General features: G+C 50.6%; 1 protein-coding gene across 1 annotated transcript in view; it reads right to left on the bottom strand.

The window, feature by feature from the left end:
- The window catches only part of Delta (neurogenic locus protein delta), a 108038-nt gene that overhangs the window by 34902 nt on the left and 50099 nt on the right, over nucleotides 1–23037 (bottom strand). Inside the window, exons 3-4 of the mRNA XM_076435296.1 lie at nucleotides 18518–23029; nucleotides 11774–12076 (exon numbers count right to left, since the gene is read on the bottom strand). Coding sequence (XP_076291411.1) covers nucleotides 11774–12076; nucleotides 18518–18577 — 363 coding nt within the window. The 5' untranslated portion in view covers nucleotides 18578–23029. The remainder of the gene's footprint in view (nucleotides 1–11773; nucleotides 12077–18517; nucleotides 23030–23037) is intronic.

Genomic DNA, 23037 nt, shown 5'->3' with positions numbered 1-23037 from the left:
ATCCGTTTTTCGCCTGGCCTACGTGTGGTCAATCTTGCCTCTTCAGCGCCGCTTTTAACCCACTTTCCAGGGGATTAACGACGATCATTCCGGCCGCGGAAATAATTGCTAATGGATTATGTCATCGGCTTGCGTGATAGACGCCGAGCCCCGCGGATAATTAAGCGCCGCGTCACCGGGTTTGCAAACAATACGCGGATCAAAACTTTCGTTTAGGGACGAACTCTGTGCTCAAACTTGCCTAAAGTTTGCTCGAGAAAGTTGGAGTTTCTGTGAGAGAGAGAGAGAGAGAGAGAGAGAGAGAGAGAGAGAGAGAGAGAGCGCGCGAAGTACTCTAGGTTCCCTATCTAGGTTCACTGTCACTGTGTTTGCCTAAAGATAACCAAATGAATTTTCCTTTATGTCGTTCGTAGATAGCGCAAATAAACAATTTAATGATTTCGGCGCTACAGGTTCGATCAAATGTTACTCGCTAAGCAATTTTGCAATTTAAATTGTTCTCGACGTTTCGATCCAAGTGTGGACCATTTTCAAACCTAACCAAATGGTTGTCACTCCACACTGTCTGATGTCGTAATTCACGATATTCAGGACTTTCTTTCGATAAATTGTTTCGATATCGCATAACGGAGGTACGTTCGGTAAAATGTTTCGAGAACGAACGCGTGCAATGAAACACAGGATGGGTATTCGTACTGAAATTTAGCGAGTCTAAGTGGAACGAGAAACGGTGCGGCACCGATCATCTACCTGTTCTCCGGATGGTCGGGAGCGATCAAATATTTCTTGAGCGAATCCACGTAGATCGTGGGGGCCAGAGCACGGTCCTCCAGTGGTTCTCATGGGGGTCGGTGGGGTGAAAAAAGGAAGGTGAATTTTTCTACGCAGCGGCGGAACCAGCAGGGCAATTTGTCTCACCGAGAACGAGAAAGAGAAAAGAGGACAGAGGAGCGAGAAGGAGAGGAAAAGGTAGGGTCGTCGTCGTCCTCATCGCCAGGTATGTCACATGCGTGTACACGTTCGAAAGTTCCAGCGAGGATTCCGCGGTGTGTTCACCGGGTCCTGAGATTCCCCGAGATTCGCCGGGATGCGCGAGGCAGGGGGCCAAAAAACGAGGAGGAGGAGGAGGAGGAAGAGGGTCGAAAAACAAGACAGAAAAACGGTCGGCCAGGAAGGTGTAAAAGGCTGAAAGGCTCGAGGAAACGGAGAAAGAGAGAATCGTTGACCGCCCTTTTCTCTCGCGGCAAGGACGAAACCGAGAGCTGGCGCAAGGAACGAGAAAGAGAGAGAGAGGGGGGGGGGGTAGAGGGAAGGGATCGACGAGACCAAAGGACGAACAGGAAAGAGGGACGGTGGAGACGGAAATAAATCGTCGAGGAGACAAATGCCACCGTGATCGTCCGCTAATTTATTACGGGGATCGGAATTAAGCCGACAAAAAGCTGAAAAAGCTCCGCGTAGGCATCCGGAGAACAATGTGTTGGGTGTGTTCAGTGGCCGGTTAGAGAACAATTCTCTCTCTCCTCTTTAGAGAGAGAGAGAGAGAGAGAGAGGGAAGGCGACGCATAAAGAAGGAGTAGGAAGAACGGGCAACGCGGCGAGGGAGGGGGCGGAACGGCGTTGTCTGAATGAAGAAAGAAAGAGGACCGGTGTGTTGCGCTTCGAACACACCGGGAAAAGGAAGAAGGTGGATGATGAACGGAGAAAAAAGCCAGCGATAAGGTAACGAGAGTGAGCGGGAGAAAGAGGAGGAGGAAGGCTCTGGCGAGCCAGAAAGAGAGAAAGAAAGAGAGAGAGAGAGAGAGTGGAGGAGGAATCTGGCGAATGAAAAGACAGAGAGAACTACATCAGACCCGAGGTAAAGAGAGACGAAGATGGAACGGACGGAGCGATCGAGGGAGAAAGAGAGAGACCGTGCCGAGGGAGAGGGAGAGAGACGGAGAGAGGCTCGTTCACTCGGGAGTCGGTTCCCACGGCTGCGCAGCATACCTCCACCTTCTCTCTCCGCTCTCCTCTCTCTCTCCTCTCTCGTCGAGCGTCTTTGTCCCGCTCTTGCTCCTCTCTAGACCGTCTCCGTTCCACCGTGTGCAGCGTGTGCAGTGGTTCACGGCGATTCTCTCTTTTCCACCGGTTTCGCGAGCACTTCTTCCTCGGGAACACAGACGCAGACTATCCTCCAGCCGCCGCCGCCGCCGCCGATTCCTTCTCTATTTCTCACTCTCGGCCTAATCCCCTTTCTTGAAACGCGCCCGCGTCCGCGCGCTCGCGAGAGAGCGCACCCAGGTATTAATCATCGAGGAAAACGGTCGCGGATAACGAGAGGAGACGATGGAACAGGTAGCCGCCGCCGCCGACTCAGACCGATGATTCGCCGTGATTTAGAGCCGGTGATTCATCGGGGAAAAGGAGCCGGAAGTCGGAGAACAGAGTCCTGGGAAAACTGTGGCGCGTTCGAGGACTCGGACCGGTTACCTTCGAGTCCCTGTCGCCGCGACGCGACGGACAGATCGTATTTATTGTCGAATCGAAATTGTTGCTGTCTCTCTGGGAACCTCTATCGGGTGGGAGAACCAGTCCTGGACCTCGGCGCCCCCGGTTTTCCAATATGGCGGCAGTCCGTTTCCAATTAGAACCGATCGCGATACATATTAAAAGATCCTACAGACTCGAGTATTTTAAAGCTTTGCACGCGGTGCTCTTCCGACCCCACGCTACGAGTATGTAATACAAAACGAGTATGTAGCTGTAATTGCCAAATCGGGCACGAACTTTTGCGCCGACTTACTAGAAATAATTGCGAGGGCGGCAGAAAAATAGTAAGGCTCGTGCCACGCGTATCCAAGATGGCGGCGTTGCCTCGCGCCCGCGTCGAAACGACGTGGCTTCGAGCGAGCAATTACGGAGTTATCGGTTGAATAACGATTATGAAAAAAGGGAGGAGTGCACGACGTTGAGCGAACACCACCCGAGCAAACTCGGTCGCATCTCCTAGCGATGCTATTTTCATCCATTCACGCTTTAATGTCTCCCGCTCGCAGACGAGCGCGGTCTCGCTCTTGCTCGAGGAGCGTGGCATTTCCGCATGGAGAAATTTTCGTGGCCTCCATTTCGCGTCGAAAGGAGGAAGAGGAAACCGAGGATAACGAGCGACGACATCGTCCTCGTGGAAGGTGCATTGACACAACGCCGCGCCGGCGAAATTGCCGAACAACCGAGCTTCTCCCGGAGAACAATTTTCTCCTAGAAACGAACGATCGATCGATCGACAGGAACGGGAAACATGAACACCGGGAAAATTTGTCACGGAGACGGGAAATTTGATCCCATTTCGAATGGAAACGAGCAGAGGCTCGTCGAATAGGCAACGAACGCGTTTAATCGCGACTCGTTACACCGAATTATTACACCAACCGAATAATTTGATTCGTTCCTTTCCTCGTTTCCAGTAATGCGAACAAAAGTCACGCTTTCACAACCCCTCTTCGACTCCGCCTGGCGATCGCGCTTATTTCATTAATGGACACGAACCGATATTCGCTACCGTGCCCCCCACGTTCCCTCGCGAGTTTCTATTTCGAGATATCTTGCTTGATTATGCAGGATTCCCCCATCGAATCGTATCGTATCGAATTGCGACCGCTCGGCGGACACTCGGCGCACCACGGTCGCCGGTCTATCGCGGGACGCGATCTCCGGGAGGAAAAGAAGTCCCTGGCGCAAAAAGTGAAACGTGCTGGAACAGAAACCGAGATACCGATCGCGGATTCGCCGTAATAACTCTCCAGGCCCGATGAAAAAGCCCGCAAAACGAGCGCGTCGGAAAACTCGACTTTTACCAGCCCGACTCTCGGAAAACCTTTCGCCCCGAGCGCTCATATCTGCTTTACAAGTCTATTCAGTTCACTAGTTCTCTTATATGTATGTCGATGCTGTTGCGCGCAAGAATAAATATCCCGAAGCATAATCGCACTGAATTTTTTCGAGACGAAAATAAATATTTTCCGTATGAATTGCGAGAAATAGAGTGATTTGCAAAAAGTTGAAATATATTCGTCGATGTTAATTCGCGTAATGTTTTTCCTATTTCAAATTGCAGTAATATATATTGAATAACGATTGTTTTGTATTATTATAACACGGTAGTTTCGATTGGCAAAGTCGTCATCGTGTGCAAAGGGTTAATTTGCCGTTTCGGTGATCGCCGAGTGCAGCAGATAAAAACCCGGAATCGGTGATTGCAGCGTTAACGAGCTTCGTCAGCAGGTAAATCAGCTGATGCCCGATGACCACGTGTCGGTTCCCGGTGGGGCAGTGACCAGGGGGGACCGTTTTACGCGTATCTCGCGGCGAACGACGCAAGAGACAGGTCCCTCGGTCCTCCTCTTTCTTTCTCGCGCTCTCTTTTTCTCCGGGTGGCATTATTCGCGCGCACGAACGCAAAAAGATGCCCGGCGGGTACCTGTGCCACAGAGCCATTCTCCGCGCCATTATTACGCAGCCTCTTGTGTTTCGCTCTCTTCGCTCGGTCTCCTCTGCCCCTGGGGTCGCTGGCGTAACAGGAGCCCAAGTGCCATACACGGTGCCTCCGATATTCGCGGTACGATCCACAGCTGATCCGAAAACTAGGCCGAAACACCGGCAAATCATGCTTTGTTCGCGCCAGCCTGCGTTTCCGAAATGCCACGAGTTAGACAGCCATTTTTTAACCATAGCGAAATCAGTGTTGAAAAGAAATCGCGAATTGTAATATGTACAAGCTTGTGTATACAGAGTAAGTACTTTTAACCGACGAAAATTATTTTCAAAAGGTAGAAAGTTTTTATAACAAATCTAGAAAATCCTTATTTTGCAAGAAGAATTATGTAAATACCAGTCTTTGGTTAAAATATCTCTATAACGAAAAGTTCAACAAATATGGCGGCGCAGAACGCGTCGATCGAATATTCTCAGCACCCCCGAACTAGTTTCTCCGAGACGATAGAATAGATCTGTAAAAGATCCGCTTTGCTCCGCGTTTTCGGCTCGGTTTTTCCGACAGAACCGTGCAGCAGGAGACAGCGGATACGCGGAACACCGGGACACCCTGTACACCGCATCTTCTTCCTGTTTTACGAGCAAACCGGTACACACCGTCGTCCCGATGGCTCTTAGTAGCTATTTGTAGATAAGTTACCGGGCGGGTTTGTAATCGTTATACGCTCGCACCCGCGGAACGCTCTAATTGGTTATCCCGCTAATTAGATTTTGACGGTTAATTAGCCGGCTTTCCCACGATTCGGAACAATAACACGGGGAAGGAGGAGTCGACAGGCGCCACCCCGTGTTTCCTTGGGCGAACGCGATGGGATCGGAAACGGTGTACATCATCGCGAGCGAATGGATCGCTGATTGGTTCGCGCGCTGCCGAGAACGAGAACGATAACGATACCGTAGAATATGCTTATATGCGAACCGTTGCGTTCCGAGCTCGTCCAATTTCCGACGCCTGCTGACCCGCGATAACGCGACAATTTATGCGTTCCGTGACAAACGCTAATGAACGCGGCGGATACGAGGGTCCGCGCAATTTCAATTAGCGAAACTATTTTATTCGGCTGGAACTCGAAGCTTTTTTCGTATAAACAAACTCTAGCCCCTCGAAATTTGGGATTTCCATTACTGATCAGAAGGACTTGTTTCTCAAAAATACCATACTGAAAGTACTATGATATCGAGTCCCACTCGTGATGAAGACCTCCGAACAGAACCTGCTAAATACGTAATTAAGTCCCTTTGAATTGAAATGAAATTCCATTTGAAATGAAATTCCACTGGAGAACAATAATATAGGAGATAAATTTTTCTTTTGTTTCCCCCAGTGAATTATAAACGTCAAAGAGATTCCAAAATAAATGGTAGCACAAGGGGTGGAAGTTTTCAGATTGATCGAATTGGTTTAAAGGATCAGATCGAACGGAATAATTAAAGAATTCCATTCTTCGTTATCCTTCCTGTCCCCGGCGCGTATCGGTCCACAAAGAGGCGGATAAGGTACCCGTGGATCGTATCGTGGGTACCGGACGAGAGAACACGTCGGAGCAGCGACGAACGAAAGAAAGAAAGTACACGGTGTGGAGAGAGAGAGAGAGCGAGAGGCGGATGATAGAGAGGGAAGACGGAATGAAAGGCGAGTTGGAGCGAGACGGAAGGGGATATAAAGGTAGCACACACACGAGGCGGAGCGAGCTGGAGAGCTAAATAGAGAGAGAGAGAGAGAGAGAGAGAGAGAGAGAGAGAGAGAGACGCGAGGGGAAAAGGTGGGGCCCGAAAAGAGACGGAGGATCGTGGTCCCACGGCCGAAAAGGCTGCGTGATTCGCGTCCCAGACGAAGGAACTAGCGGAGAAGGGCGTTCGGATGAATGGCTGACTCGGGTGTACGCCGCGAAACGACGCGAAACGTTTAGCATAAATTACGTCTCGTATAGAGGACCGACTGGGACTCTCACCGACCGGCACGCTGGGCCATTTCCATCGAAAATGGCCGATGAAATTCTCCAACTCCGGAATATCCACCGTCGTCGTTTCTTTCCACGCCGAATTGATTCCCAGAAATTCTGTATCGCGACGAGAAACTGTACTCTCGATCGCCAACCCGGTGATAAACTGTCACGAGATCAAACGGACGAGATTCTAGGTAGCGTAGGTGGACTCGGCCGGGGCCAGATGTTACAGATTTCGGGCCGAGTGTATCTTTAGAACCACCCGCGATATCGACCTCCTTCCCTCGCTCAGCGCTCGCTTCCTCTATTCCCGGGCTCGTCAACCACGCGCCACCCTTTCCCATAACACGTCTTCTTGATCTGTCAACGACTCTTGGAGTCTATTCGCCCGTGCACTACATTAGACTGCGGATCTCCAGATGAAAAACTGTCCCGGAGAGATTGGGAGCAAGTATTTCTCTCCCTCTTTACCGACTTCGAAAATCTTAAAACTGATACCCTTAGATTTTAAAAGAATGGGTATCTGGAGGAAGGGCCTATGACAGGTTTCTTTTAATTTTATAGGAGCGCAATTTTGAACTTAAACGTGAATTGCAATAATAAAAGCCAGCTGAAAATGACATAGGCTCTTCTTCCATTGGAAAAAGACCGGAAGACCAATTTGTACCCCTACAAACGTAAATTAATATTGGTAAAAAAAATTGTATCAATGAATTGATAAAAATAGAGAGCGAGTACATATCCGGTTATTGACACAGGGGTTAATTTTGCAAGTTGCAAAATCGAACGCTAGCCGTGCCAATATTTTCGACGGGACAGTTCGTTTCGAAACCGAGGATTGCACGGAAAATCTTGCGGAACGGAGAGGCCGGGATGGACACAGTGGGCTTACTGTCGCGAGTCGTGCTGTTTTAATAAGTCGAGCACGGCAGCCTGGCAGAGCGGTAACGTGAAGCAATTAACTCTCTCGGCGAGTAGAGGCTCCCGATCTTGATGCGAGCAGACGAAGGTTACGATTACGTATCAAGCACGGCTCCTCTGTCTTTTCCAGCCTCTTAATTAACGGCAGACACGCGCGTCCCCCGAACGAACACGCTTTTGCGCAATCGAAGCTTCTCTCTCTCTCTCTCTCTCCCTTTTCCTCTAGTCGAAAGAGATTCGGCGACTCTGCTCCGTCTCTCCGTTTATCTCGCGATCAGAAAGCGGCCGGTAATTAACGGTCGGAATGCCTGTCGAACGAAGGGCGGAGCTGGGTCGCGGGCGACCCGTAGATTCCACCGTTTTCTATCTGGGAACTTGTGCATTTCTCTGTCGATTTCTGGTATGTATATCGGAGGAAGAAGAAAGACGACGCGGTAGTTCGCGATTCTTCGAGCGTTCGCAGGGCTGAAACGCTCTCCCCCCTCCCGTAACTGTTATTAATGGTACATTGTTGCTTTCGCTCCTGTGTGCGCCGCGATAATCACTGTAATTAACGCGTTTCCGGCAACGTCGAACCGCGAACGGTGCGTTCCGACTTTGAACGACCCGCGTGGGAGATCTTACGCCCGGTGTTCAGACTTTCAGACCGAGGAAACGCGGCGGATACACCTCTACTCTGCTTCTCTTCGACGCTAATCGATCAGAAAAATCTGACGAACCCGTAACGTTTCATCAGATTGGAATCCTCTCTCGATTCCTTCAAATTCTTTCTAGTAAATAACTTTTCTCAAATCAAGCTTCCTATTAATTTCCGGTTGGCGAAGAATTTCTCTGGTTAATTTTTAAGTAGCATTTCAGTCACGAGCCAACGATTGTTCGAGGACGGGAACCTATTAATTTCCGGTCGGTGAAGCGTTAATGGAGATTTTCGACCACCGAGCGGCTCGGGTTTTTCGCCCGGCGGAAGCTCATTCTCACGCACCGGCGCAACGAAAATAAATCCGGCACTCCGAATAGCGATTACACGTTACGACGCCGACCGCCGCCGCCGCCTATTGCTTTTCGCCGACGCGGTGGAGAGAGAGAGAGGAGCGGAGAGGAGAGGAGAGAACAGGCGTCGCGGCATAGACGGAGGACTACCGTGCCGGATTCAAAGGTTGCCTCTCCTCCGCGCGCGCAGGATTCCGACCAGCCTCTCTTCCGAGAACACGACTTCTTTTTCCTCTCGTCTTTTTCCCTCCTCTGCCCTTCCATGCCAGCCTCTTCGTCCGAAACCGGTCGACTCCAGATTTACTATTAGGTTGTTACATACGAAATGTTCGATTTTCGCATTGAGCCGAAATTATCGAGGTCCGATTGCTCAAAATTATCACTAATTAATTATTAGACTGCGGATTTCATGCATTTACGACGAAAATGGGTACATACCATTTAAAACAGTGGAGATATTAAGAATGTTTCACCTTAATAAGATAATTAAAAGAAGAATGACGAATGCATAAAGATCCGCAGTCTATTAATGATCAATCGTCTTCGTAAACAGTGAACATAATATATCAACTATTATCTCTCGACATTCAATCCTCAACACTATATCTACCGAGCCAATCTACCAAGTATGTATAATCATTTCCAGTGATCCTTATAATTTCAATAATTGTGAAATAGAAAATCCGAAACCGATCATATTCGATCGGACGTGGTAGCTTTAGTGTTAACACTCGACTTTCAACCCTTAACACGCCCGACCTCGCAGACTATAGAACGGTATAAAAATTGATGCAAGTACCGGAAGGTATGCAGAGCCCAACAAACATGCATCAAGGAGCCGAAGGTGTGGAACTCGAGGGAATCATCCAATAAACACACGAATATCGTCGGTGTCTGCGGCAGTTTATTTTGAAGGGAACGTCGGAATTGATCTTCAGCGCGGTTCACCGCTACCATACATTTCCATCACGGATAAATGTCATTTCGTCTCTTTGACCGATTGGAAAAATTCGTGAGAATATCTAGTCTCCCGGCGAATTGACTCTAGGGAGATCGTGGACTGTGGGGGAAGAGTCTAGGGGAAAAATGCTCGACCAGGGGTGTGGGAACGCGACGAAAACCGGCGAACATATAAGAGTCGGCGTTTTCGAGAAGAGACGGGTAAACCGGTCGCAGAGGTGGCGCGAGGGGCGCCATATGGGTTAGTAAATTTAACTCTGCCCGCGAGAGAGCTCCGAAGACGAGCAGGGCGGAGAGGGGGAGAGAGAAAGAGAGAGAGTGAGAGGGAAAGGGAAAGAAACAGAGAGATTACGAGGGAAGTGTAGAAGCACAAAAGGCCTAGCCATCTGCCAGTGGCCCTGCAGTGCGTCTCATAGGCAGAAGTGCGCGAACGGCGACGAGAGAGCTGACGTACACCAGGGATGGTGAGCAAACATTGGCGTAGACGCGTCGCGCCGCTGCTAATGGGGCATCAACGACGAATGCGTCTCCGATGCGATTTCACGTCGAGTCATTTTCGTCGATCGATCGCCGTTCAACGTTTTCCGACGCATCTGTCTCTCGGCCTCGCTATAATTGAACCGTCCTCTGGCTGAAACTACATCTTTCACTGGCGAAGCTTCATCGATACTTCTTTCTATTTCGAATGAATTAATACTTTAACGATTCACAAAACTTTTGATCTAAAAATACCTGGTTCGAATTCAAACACGACTTTCCCACCCGCGTGTCGCGGAAACAGCTAACGCGTCACGCATTCGTCTCGAAAATATACAGCTGCGTTCGACACGCGCAAAAAAGCGAGCATTTCGTCGCCATTAAGACACCAAACGAGAGCCAATGTTCGCGCGATCAACAATTTGTACCGGTGAAAAAATTGTCGGATCTCACCACTGTGTGCTGGAGAACGATCGAAAGCAAGCGAACGATAGCAAGAGGGAGAGACAAGTGCCATCGTCTCTCTCTCTCTCTCTCTCTCTCTCTCTCTCTCTCTCTCTCTCTCTCTTGTTCGTCGGGCTCTGGCACCATCTGCCATTCGGTCGGCGATCCTCGTCGCACCCGGGAAGTGCATGCACGCGTGCAACGTGCAGCGTGCCACGAAGTGCTCGTTTTTAATGCGATCGACCTGCCTCGTGTGCAGCCTTCCTTTGGCCACCGCGAGAAAGTAGGAAGACCACAGAGCTGCATTTCGTTCGCGCGATTTCCCTTTTTTTTTCTTGCCGACACCCTCCTTTTTCCTTATACCGTTTCGGAAAATTCGAATAGACGCCGGTACGACTTTTAAATGAATAAATAAATTAAAATAAATATGTTTCCGCGGGGAACGTTTCACCGAGGGTTCGAGGAACGTTCACAGCAACTGCCGAGTAATTGGAAAACGGCTTCGCAACGACCCGTATCTTCGGGACAACTTCCTCCGCTGCGGATAACGACCGAGCGAAAATTGCCCGTTAAAAAGACGCGTACCTAATCGGTCAATTTTCTTTTCTATCTTTTGTTATCGATCGCGAACTGGGGATCTTTTACGAGGCTCCGAACAAATTAAAACGCCCTGACGCGGTTGCACACGCTAGGTTCTCGCCGCTGTCTCCGGGGAGAGTGAGTCAACTTGCGATTTACCTTCCGGTTGGAACGGCGAACGCTAAACCCTTCGATCCCCTGCGGTCCCTAATTCTCTTGTCTGTCCCAGCAGTCGTTTTACAGATTCTTGAAAATCCCGCGACGAGACGTTCTTATCTTAAAATCGGCGGAAAAGAGAAGCGCCGTCTAATTCCCGGTTATTAGAGATGGCGTAATAGGCGTGTTCCGTTTAGTCGACGGGAAAGTGTCTTCGCTGAACAATCCGATCGACGTGAGAACGGATCGCGCGCGCGATTCGATGTTTTTCCGCGGTTTGTTACACGTAACCGCGTCGAGTTCCAACCGCGTCGAGTTCCGTTTTCCGTAGCACGCGATCGTGTATGCTAATCGTCTGCGGATCGAGAGAACCGGCGATAAAAAACAAAAGGAACGAGAGGCGCGCGCGCGCGCGCTAGCCAAGCGCTGCTCTGTTATCCTCGATCGCGATCAGTGGTGACAGCGTTTTTCTTTTTTTTATTGTCTCATACAGCTTGGTAAATCCGTGTCGGTGACAATGTTTAATTTATGCGGAGTCTATGTATTTTCCCAGGAATAGATGACGAGACGCGTGTCCTTCGGACCGTCGAAACGGCACCAAAATGGCGGAGCGGTTACGCAATCGCGGAAATCGGGCTCGATTCCCTCTCGTCGCGCGAGAGCGATCGAACCGGTTTGTTTCCGTTTAGCAGAAGCGTGGGATCCGCGCGGGGAACACATCCGGCGACGGTCTATTTGCGAAACGTTTATTATAGGATGACACTTACCGGCCACGTGAACTCGAACGGAAATCTGATGGGGTTGGTGAAGCTCGGCATGGCGACGTTGGGGCTCAGGTTAACGATGTTCTCGCCGAGGACCGGTGTGACCACGTCACCGTACGTGCACGGCGTCGTTGTGTCGATCTTCACCTGATACTGCTTCAGGCATACCCTGAACCTGGTTTTGCAAACGCCCGAGCACTCGCCGGTCTTGGACGTGCTGCCCGAGCAGCACTTGCCCAGACTGTCCTTCCCGTACTCGTTCACGAACGACTTCAGCCTCAGCTCGAACACCCCCGAGGCGTTTACCTGGAAAACATCGAGCTCGCATCAGTCTTTCGAAATCAATACACATGGTTCACTGTCTCTTCCTCTCTCTCTCCTCCCTTCTAGCTAGAGAAGAACAGCCATCACATTTTCGCTGCCTCGCCTAGCTATGTACTTCGAGGAGGAAGCGATTTTATATTATCTGAAATGAAGCAACGTTGGAATTCTCTCCGCGAGAAAGCAATTCGACACGGCTACAACCAACTCCAGAATCGAGAGCAGTTTCGGTAGCAGTCGCACGACGTTTAAGGTCCACAATGCGTTCTTGTCGGTATCCGCGATCTCCCCGGTGTAGCTGAACAACGAAGCTATTCATCGCGACGTGGTTCGCACAGTCCTCTATCCGAACGGATAGACGTCTAGCAACACACCTGACTGTCGTCTCTCCGAGCGACCCCCCAAGGTATCGGTGTCTAGACAGTTGGTGCGCGTCTCGGCACATGGCAACTTTCGACACCGTGTTTACTTGTTTCCCCGAAACGGTCTGCGGTCCAACGAGAAGCGAAAAGCGGGCCCGATCGCGACAAACTCGGAGACGGATCCTCCGACTTTGGGGGTCGCCTCGTGCCTAGGGAGCAGGGAGCACCGCGCGCCAACCCGACAGCACGTGTGTAACCCAAGTTTTTGCGCACGCGTGTCTCCCAGTAGGAGCACGGAGATATCTGCGCGAGTGACCCGGCAAAAAACGCTTTTTCTTTTTCGCTCGCTGTCTTTTATCTCCTCCCCAACCTCCCATTCCCTCCGCGCTCCGTTTGCTCAACCAGACGAGAAACGCGAGCGAAAAAAGGGTTGGGGGGCAGCGAAGGCGCAGATGGACATCTCGCCACGCGCGCCGCCAACGATCATGTGGAACACGAAGGGCGTCTCCCGAGGCGTGAAAAACGAGACCAGTCGTAAACGTATTAACGACGCCGCTGCCCGAGCCGCCTCCTGCCGGTCGCCGGGTCGGTGCCGACCCCTTCGAACCTCTTATCGAAAGTTCGATTGTTCTACTTAGGGTGCGAGTAGAACGGAGCGACGCTTTTGATGATCGATTGCCGCTTCGATGTGGACACTTCCACTGTAAAGTCTCTCTTCGATAATATCGCAGCTCTAATGTAAAGTACTCGGACCCTGAGGGATTCGGAAAGCGTCTCGATAAAGAGACCTCGAAGATTCCGTCGACGATGCCGATCCGAGCCGGGAACGTAACTCGACCGAGGGACGAATACATACTTTGTAATCGAGATGCAGGCCCGAGACAGCGCAGGAAACAATTTTACGCGTTTCGGGCCTTTTGAAGGAGGCGCGTGTGCTGAATACATACAATGCAAACCAATATCTCCACGATTGATCATTAAAAACCATTCTGGTCGGTCTTGCGAGATTGCAGTTCCAGAAAAATCGAGAAGTTAAATATTGAAATTTCGATCAGTTAATAATATGGTACTATGTATAATTCCGATAAAATGGTCAATAAGCGCGTCGAAACTATCAAATTTCTGGTACATTTAATTCAGGACGACTAGATGAAATAAATTAATGGATCTGCGAGAAGAACCTTCAGAAATATGTTCGAAAAATGTACAAACCAATCGTACAGTTACAGAAAGAGCCAGATCGAGTTTTTAGATCGAGAACTAAACGAAGTTGATCGAAGCCGACGAAGAAACGAATGTACACAAGGGTCGAAATGAGACACGTCTGTCCGGTGATCGATTTAACCCGGAAGAATGTCGGAGAAGACACAGAGAGCAGAGATCTGGGATCGATCCCTTCAAAAGTCGACCGATCGGTCCACGAGAAGAAAGAGGTGTCCCTCGGACAGGTAAAATACGAGGATCGCCGGACAGATCGAGATCGACGAGTTCTCGCATCGGGGATTTTTCGAGGCGTCGTCGTCCCGGCGGCGACGGGTGATCCGAGGGGAGGCCGTTTTTCTTCGGCGACAGTATCCAGTGTAAACAGAGCCGTTGCGTCAATATTTCTCGGCTTCTACCCTCGTCGTCGGGCCGCTCGCTACGGCCAACAGTTCTTGACCACCGTGGACAATGGCCTGCGGGTACGCGCACACGCACCTACACACCCGTTCGTCGGCGCACACGCACGCACAAAACGAGAGAAGGAGAGAGAGAAAGAGAAAGAGGCACGCAGCCGGCAGCAGACAAGCGAGCCTTCCCACGAGACATTGTATAGCCGAGCAAAACTATACATATATCGTGTCTCACGTGAACGAGAGGAGCGCACTAACCTTACTATCGAGCCTGCGATCGGATCGTTTTACGATCTCGCCGGCCGACTCGGTCCTCACGTCCATTACACCCCCTGGAACCCGCAATTTTCGACGCGCGACTACGTAACACCCTTGCGACCAACCAATTCCCCTACGAAAATACCAGGAAAATTCGCTGGAACTACTACGCATATCGCTGCTCCGGAAGTGTAATGACACAACTGCAAAAATTGAAATTTTACAGGACAAGCAAAAGAGAAATAATTCCAATTTGTCTTACAATTAGTAGAATGGCCTATAGATTCGGTTTAATTCTTCCATGAGAGTAGTTTATAGACATTGTGGGTTATTATTGCAACTTTTAAGTTATTTCAATTTATAAAAAATTGAATTGAACCCTGGCGAATTTTGTAAGTATGTACAATTATGTCGATTTACAAACATCTAGTAAATGCATTCTTGAGCCCGCCAACACAATAAAGTCAACTTCACAAAATTTTACAGTTGCGTCATTATACTTCCGAAGCAGCGATATGTACTATCTCCTTGGAACTGCTTTTTTTACCCTGGGCAACTAAGCTCTCCTGATTCTACATTTATTAACACGTTCACTGCCAACTGGACGACCACAAAATTTGAGAAGAAAATTTATCGAAGCAAAAACTGGTAACATTTCACATTTCACAGCGTGCCCGTCACCGCAGAAATTTATTTTTCAGTCTGGAGAAATACGTCACCCAAGGTGAGATTGTGTAAACCTGCTACGCAAGTCTACAGAGGAATGTACTGTGGAGCACTGCTCTATCAAAATCAGAAGCCCCGCCTACCCGGGGGCCGCTCTACATAGAAAGAAGATGGACAATCTTCTCTTCTCTGATAACATTCATCTTGAAATGTCACTCTGGCGCGGACATACGCGAAGACTGCCCCCTGGGGTACCGTCCTGGCCCCTTGAAAATCAGGGGCAACGTAGCCACGCCTACCAAACCGACTTTATGCAGAAGAACGACACGCGACCAGGTGGCTATGCATGTACAATTCATTTTCCAGAATCTAGTTACAGATTCGTCATCTTAGATACCATCGATTGCAGATCATGAAGAATCCGAGGAACAAATTTTTTCTCAAGTTACATGCCAATTCGAAATTAGACCTGGCCGATCGCGAGTCTTTCTTTCACGCGCGTTCAATGGACGGCCGATCGTTTCGCAAAGCAAACATGGCGGCGCTTTACGAGCGGCATCGAAAAATACACAAAGGGAGAACGCGCGAGGAGGCTTCCGCGGGTCGAATCGAAAAATATTCTCATTGCGTCTGGTGAAACCCGGCTCTCGTACACCGCAACAGAGTAAGAGAGAGAGAAAAAGAGAGGCTGTTGCGCGCGCGTGCTTGCCGCTCGATGAGGAATTCTCATTTTTGGCGCGCTAGAACGCTATTCTCGGAACGGGAATGGCCGCCGCCGACTATTTACGGATACAACAACCGACGTTATTTCGTCACAAAACAATTTCCAGAGGCACCCTTTGAGACGCCGTCTTCCTAGCTCTTCCCTCTCCCTTTCTATCTCTCTTTCCCGATGCAACGAGAGTCGATAGAGAAACAGAGATGCAGAAGGCTATTAAGAGAAATGCGGGGGTGACTTTTTCTTACGAGTCTGTGCACCGAGACCTTAACCCCTTGCCGTGCGATTTTCTCCGTTGTTACGGTAATTAGAGCCTCTTTGTCTTTATCACTTTTAGCACTATGTTCCCCAAATATGTAATGATTAAGATTTATACGAGAAGAATTTATTTCATGAAATTTTCAGGCTGCTGCAAGTAACCCTTTATCACTTTCACGAGTACATACTACGTTCCCCAAAAATGCCAGACAACATTCAGATTTACAAATAATGATGAAGATCTACAAAATACACTAAGAATTTATTTCATGGGATTTTTCAGAGGCTGCTCTGGAAGTAACCTTTGGCTCTCGAAACAATTTTTATTCCAAATTCAAGACGTTTCTTCTAACTTGGAACATTTCCATTCTGTGTGATCTTTTTTAGGTAATCTTTACGTACTATGTATTACGTGTAACATTTATGTAATCTTTTTTTTTGATACAACACTTTTTGGGGTTGAATTGAATAATACAAAATTTATTCCAAATTCAAGACGTTTCTTCCAACTTGTCATACAATATGTAATCTTTTTTCTGATACAACACTTGCTTGAATTGAATAATACAAAAATTGTTTCGACAATCGTCTGGCAATTTTCACCGGCACCTCGGAGTCTCCTTTCGAGTGCAAAGGAGATCTTCGATTTCTGACTGACTCGTTATCGTACGGGAAAGGGTTAATATTCGAGACAAATTGAAGGCGAATGGTATCGTCTGCCGAGCAGCCGACGAGAGAAGACAAAGAGCGACCGATCCGCCGATTTCGGAGGGTATCTCTCGAAGGTCGGGGAGAACGGTGCAGAAGACAACGCGAGAGAGTAAGAGACAGCGAGAGAGAGAGAGAGAGAGAGAGAGAGAGAGAGAGAGAGAGAGAGAGCGAGAAAAGTCGTGGACCGAAAAGGACGAGGCGCACGCTAGACACTTCTAAAAGAGTGGATCCAGATTTAGAGTTGTTGTACGCCGAATACTGTTGCCTTTTCTCCTGTTTCGCCGGATGGCTCGAGTCTGTGGCCGGGTTCGTGTGCGTCTGGTGTTCTCTCTTCCTCTCTCTCTCTCTCTCTCTCTGTCGGGAGAAAGAGAAAGAGAGGCGACGAGAGGGAGGAGAACCGCGGGAGGGAAAAAACATCTCTCCCAGGAAGAATACAGTTGGGCAGCCGCGGGGTGGCTAGGGGAAAAAAGGAACGAAACTGTACTAGCGGGACACGCGATCCTCTGGTTCGGTTTGGTGGAATCGAGGATCGTTCTCGAATCGGCTAGAGGATCCGCGGCGGCTGGTCCACCGATATAGGTTGGATAAATATAAGCCGCGATCGCACTTACGCAAGTGCTCAATTAGACGAGGGACGAGAGAACGTCGGGAGAGAAGAAGAAGAAGCAGACGAAGAAAGAAGACGACGAGAGAGAGAGAGAGTGAGACGGTCGGTAAATATGTAGACCGAGGGATTCTATTCTGAACGAACCAATCGACGCGTCGTCGTTTTTATCCGTAAATACCAACAGAGCTTACGGTGAGGCGACCGGTTTGACAGACGGGGAACGTCTTGGAATCCGAACCAAAACATCGCGCCATTCATCGGCAGCCGGCGAAGGTCGGGCCCGCACAGCGCCAGTCGAGTTGACAAACGTATCCGTCGGGGTTTGACAACATCGCCAGCGATACCGCCGATCCGTTCACAAAATAATCCTTTCGGTGTGTGTCGGTCGCCCGACGACGAGCACCACGCGCGTTTCGTCCCGTTTCTCGATGTATGTACATACATATCACGCTCATTTGTCGCTCTCCTCGCCGAGAAGACCCTTGGTTATGCTAGAAGCCGCCATCAAACGGGGGAAAAACTGCGGACTCCACCCCAGAACCGCACGATAAGTGGAAAATTGTAGGCGCCCGCACCGCGAGAAGAAAATTACGAACCTGCCGATGCCCAGCCTGTTTGTATCCGTTAAATCTGTCCCTGGGTTCGTTTCCGGGGGACGGGGTGCACATAGCGAGTGGTATCGAGGTGCGAACGAAAAGATGATGCGCTCGAAAGAAACGCGGTTTCGCGCGGCCGAAAATACATACACCGAAATATTTCCGACCTCTCGAATTCGAACGCTCGAGCACTACACAGCTGGACAGCTACTACGAGTACACATGAAGATACGGACGTCTCTCGAGAAACGAACTAGAACAAACTACATTCTGCCACTCGCTTAGGATCTATGGTACATTTTATGGAAATCTATGTTCACAAATAGACTGCGGATCTTTGTGCAAATTAAAAATGTTCCGCATCGCTTACAAGCTACTGTAACCAAATTAAAATGTTTTCCTTCGATACTGTTAGCAGGACACAAGTACATAATGTATCCACACTCTGCAACGCTTTCAATGTTTCCACTGTTCAAAGTTCTAACCCACATCTGGCACAAATGCATAAAGTCCGCCGACTAGTTCGTGAAGCTTCTCAGGGAATGTAGAAGAAATTCGCTGACAGTTAGACAATGTAGGCGTGTCTTCGGGGGGTTGTGTATTAGGCGGGATGTGTAAAGAAAAGAACAACACTTACCGTTCGGGGTGTCGGCAGCAGCACGACGGCGACCGTCCACACGAGCATCGTGGTCCACATGTTTGGTGGTTGATTGGGTTCGGATGTTTACACGCCGCCGGTGCTTCGTCGACGGCGGCTTCGTGTGGACCGTGGTGCCCCGGTGTGTGTGCTCGTCGGCGTTACCTCCTCGCTTGGATTTCGCGAGGCTGCATAGCCCACCGTGAACCGCCGTGTACGAGGTGTAACACACGCACCGTCGTGCACCTCTTTTGCTTCTCTCTATCTATCTATCTCTAGCTCTAGCTCGATCTCTCTCTCCGCGTCGGCAACGGTGCAACGTGTTAACGGCGGAGAGCGGCAGGTACAACAAGGTAATCCTCCGTGTAAGCGTGGGTAAAACTACTCGTCGACCGGCCCCGGCGATTGATCTTTCACGCGAGCGAATAAAACCGAACCAGTGGAAACCAGAGAGACAGACACGCGAAAATCGGCGAAGCAAACGCGATGCAAAAAGAACAAGAAATAAATAAATACAAACAACGAGATACGAACTCGCGTCACTTCTCTGTCCTGTATATATGTAAATATATATGTCGCACTGCAATACAATAATAATACACTCGGGTACGTAGTATATCCGTAAAATTTTTCACGTACGGCGCCGCGTGCTGGTATACAAATACAAATATATATGTATATATATATAGATGTATATCACGCGCGAAATCACTGAACACTGACTGTGACACACTTTATTCCATTTATCCGTGGGACGCCGAGAGTCGTCGAACAGCTTCGTCCAGGGTGTATATCGGATGGTAATGCAGTCGTGCGTAGGTTAATTAGGCGAACACACACTTTCGGCGAGCGACGGCCCCCCTGGTTCTCGTCGCTCTGTAAGCGTGTTGCTACTCCGCGCGCCGGATACCTCGGATAGTTTTGCTTATACTCGGACGAACCGTGTGTATACGTTGCTCTCTTATCTCGCTTTCTTTCTATATCTCTCTCTCTCTCTCTCTCTCGGATGATGATGATGATGTTCGTCGCTCTGTAATCCGCGGGTCCTCTCTAATATAGTATCTCGGTGGTACTACGCCCGCGTGGAGCGTTGTTTCGCGTCGCACGATCCGCCACGAGCATAATTCTCTGCCGGCTTTCAGGGAAACAAGGGGAAAAAAATATGCACGGTACGACACCACTCTCGCCTCGCCAACCGTCGCAACAACGACGAGCCGCGCACTGACTGGCCGTCGACGAACCGCGAGGAATAATTCCCTCGGCAAGAGTGTCGGGCCGGAGGAGTGGTGGTAGTGGTGGTGGTAACGCTGCCGGTAGAGACAGGAGTGGGAGCAACGAGGGGAATCACAGCGTGGTGGGGGGTAGCAGCACCGGTGGAGATGGAACGAGCAATAGTCGAACCGGTGGAGAGTGGGGAGTCGATGCGCCTCGTTTCGTGCGAGGGGTATCTTTTCGAAGGGCCTGGGTGGGGGTGGATTCGTCGGGGAGAGGGGGGGAAGAGACGGAGAAACAACACGCGAAGAGAGAACCGGCACGAATGGCACCACTCCGCAGCTGAACTACTACTGGATCCGGAGAGGCCCGTACACGTTTTCCTTGTGAAAGTGCCGCTCGGCTATACTCGTATACGTGTGCGTTTGTACGCGCGCGATCCGGCGCTCTTCTCCGCTAGTTCCTCCCTCGATGCACTTTCCTATCCTCTGCTCCCTTGGTTCTACCCTCTCCGTTGCTCGGCCGCGATCCGGGGATCCACGGGTTTACACGTGTGTGCGCGCGCGCGCGCGTGTCACTCAAACAGCTGATGCTAGCGCCACACCGCGGTTACTCCGGAAAGCACTGGTGCAACGTCGATCGGTCACGAGACACTGGAGCACGATCGACAGATGGCGAGTCCTCCGATCTCGGTTGGTCCGTGTTCCGTAGTGGTAGTCGGTTATCCTGCGAGAGACGCGTTTTTGCGCGCGGTCCTATTGCAATTAATCCGGCTGTCCTTTATATCTGTGCTTCTCTTCGCTTTCGCTCCCTCTCTGTGTCCGGATACCCGAAAAATACCAAAAAAACGAAAAACTTGTTTGTTACTATTGGCGGTTACACACGCGTGCGGTGGTACGTTTGGAAAGTACGCGTACGTGTCCCGCGCGTCTACAGAACGGCGTGCAACCCTCGACTGGAGGTAGTAAGCCGGGGGCACCCCTACTTATAATTGTGGTCCCGCCGGGTCCCCGTTGAGAGGGGTTGCCCAACTAAGAGGGGTGGTGGGTAGCGGCTGCGCCGGTGGCTCGCGACGTGACCAGCTCTTGGAGGGGCACGGGGGACCGTTCGGTGGCGGGGGGCTCGAGGGAACAGGGTCGGGGAACGAGGCAGCTGCAGGCCGGCTGCACGCGCCCACCCCCACCACCGTAGCCCCTGTACGACACCCCAGCCACTCGTGCGGACTTCTTGCCTGCGTGCTCGCCTGTCGTAGACTCCTCGGGGCGCCTGTCTTCTTCCTTTCTCTCTCTCTCTCGCTCTCTCTCCTTAGCTCTCTTTCTCCTCTCTAGCCTCTCTCTCCCTCTTCCTCGTCTCAGCTTTTCTGCTTCCTCCCTCCCTCCCCCAGAGGTTGCACCGGTTACACTCCCCCTGCTTGTCTCTTGTCTCCGTTCCACGGGCCACGATAAACTCGCGTACCCCATCCGACGGCACGCGCCGAGCCGCGTCGCGGCGTGCCACCTCCTCGTGACGTCATACCCTTCTTTTTAAGCGTATATTACGCACTTCTTACGCGCGCCGCAATACTCCACGGTGTCGGCGAACGGGTTACACGCCGGAACCTGATTCGACCGGGACCCGAATTCGGTCGGGTTCCAGAACAGATCCCCGGCAACGCTCGATAATTTGATTACAGCGACGGGGTTGGTCGCCGCACCCTGATTATCCCAGGAAATTGCTCCACGGAGGCAGATCCGGAGGCTGAAAGCAGCCGGACGCGGCTCTCTCCTCTCGAGCAAACGCTCGTCGGTTTCTCGATACCGGAGATACCTCGTTCAAGGAGCCCCGCTTTCGAGTGGCACTTCTCGCGACATCGAGACATGGTCTTCTTCATCGTGGCTGCTGATTGCCGACCACCTCGCTTGCGAGCTCCAGATTTTACTATTATTTTCGAGGAACAAGAATACGGAAGGATGGACGTTCTTCGTCCATACCTCCTATTAGAGAGTCGGAAGAGGGCCGATCTCTAGGTGTACCATTGAAATTGTCCTGCAGATCATCAAAGACTCTCAGCTCTGAATCATAGATTTGTCCGAGGACTTTTTGAACGTGCACATATTCGTCATCGATGAGGAACGATCGGCCCGCAAACTTCCAGACCCCCAGCAGCTAGACGTTCCTCTCATCACCCTTCTCTCCCGGTCTCTTTCACCGAGCTCGTAACCCACTGACGTCACTCGTTGCGAAAACACGATGGGTGCGAAACACTCGGCCACCCCTCGTCGCTGACCCCTCTGCAACAAAAACGCATAAGTACTCACGGGGCGACAGATTACCGAACAGCGCATACTGCTCCTCGCGAGCCATTGTGCGACGAACATAATGCCCCGGACCTGTCTCGGGCACGCATCGACATCCCCCATTGTTCCCCGGCGCGAATCGCATTCTTCCCTACCCTTTATTTTGCTTTCGCAGACTGTCCCGCAAAGTGTCGGACGCGACGGCGCTCGTAAATCCGCTCCTCCGAGGATCCATGGCCATCTTGGATAATCATATTCTTCGAACCTGTTCTAGCGCGGTCTATAAATCTGCCGATGTCTTTACAGATCGGTTCATTATCGATTTCGGTTTCCGAGGAGTTCGATTGATCTAGAGTAGATTCGTCGAGAGTCCGGATCATTTGCCAAGCTTGTGAATTGTCTCTGTAATGTTTTGAAAAGCTTCGGTACGCGGAGGAACCATGTTCCAGAAAAATGAATGGATCCGACTCGTTCGAGTTTCGTTGCGATGTCGATCGATGGCCCCCCGTTCACGCAGCGGAGGATCGATGTGGTTTTCAAGGATGTCACGATCGGACAAAGGAAGAAGGTCCCCGAAGAAGGGGAAAATCATGGCCATGTAATCAAGTAAACAGGCCGACAAGGAGCATGATAAGGTGTCACGGGCAAGGGGCAGAAAGAAGCCTTTGTTGTTTTCGTGGCGTGCACCGCAGGGACGGGGGACGAGCATGGTGCCCGTAGGTGTATGGCATACTTCCGGTCACGAGGTGGTTCAACAGGTCAGACCAACGGGGGAGCCAGATGGAACCACTTCCGGCCCCGCTTCTACCACCGCGCGCTGCCACTAGTTCCTCCTTTTTCATCCTTTTCCCTCCTTTTACCAGCTCCACGCACTCGACCGGCTCGATCCTCGATCGCACTTGCACTGGGCGCCCTCGAATGATCGATGTGTCCTCGATTCTTTCCACCGGACCGCAAAGTATACGACGAAGAGTCAGCTTCACTTTCGCGCATCCCACAAGTAGACACTCCATTTCGATACAAGCTAAACAC

Source organism: Lasioglossum baleicum, chromosome 12 (genome assembly GCF_051020765.1).
Source record: "Lasioglossum baleicum chromosome 12, iyLasBale1, whole genome shotgun sequence".
Taxonomy (NCBI): domain Eukaryota; kingdom Metazoa; phylum Arthropoda; class Insecta; order Hymenoptera; family Halictidae; genus Lasioglossum; species Lasioglossum baleicum.
Note: the sequence above shows the minus strand (reverse complement) of the source record. Positions and strands in the feature narration are given on the sequence as shown.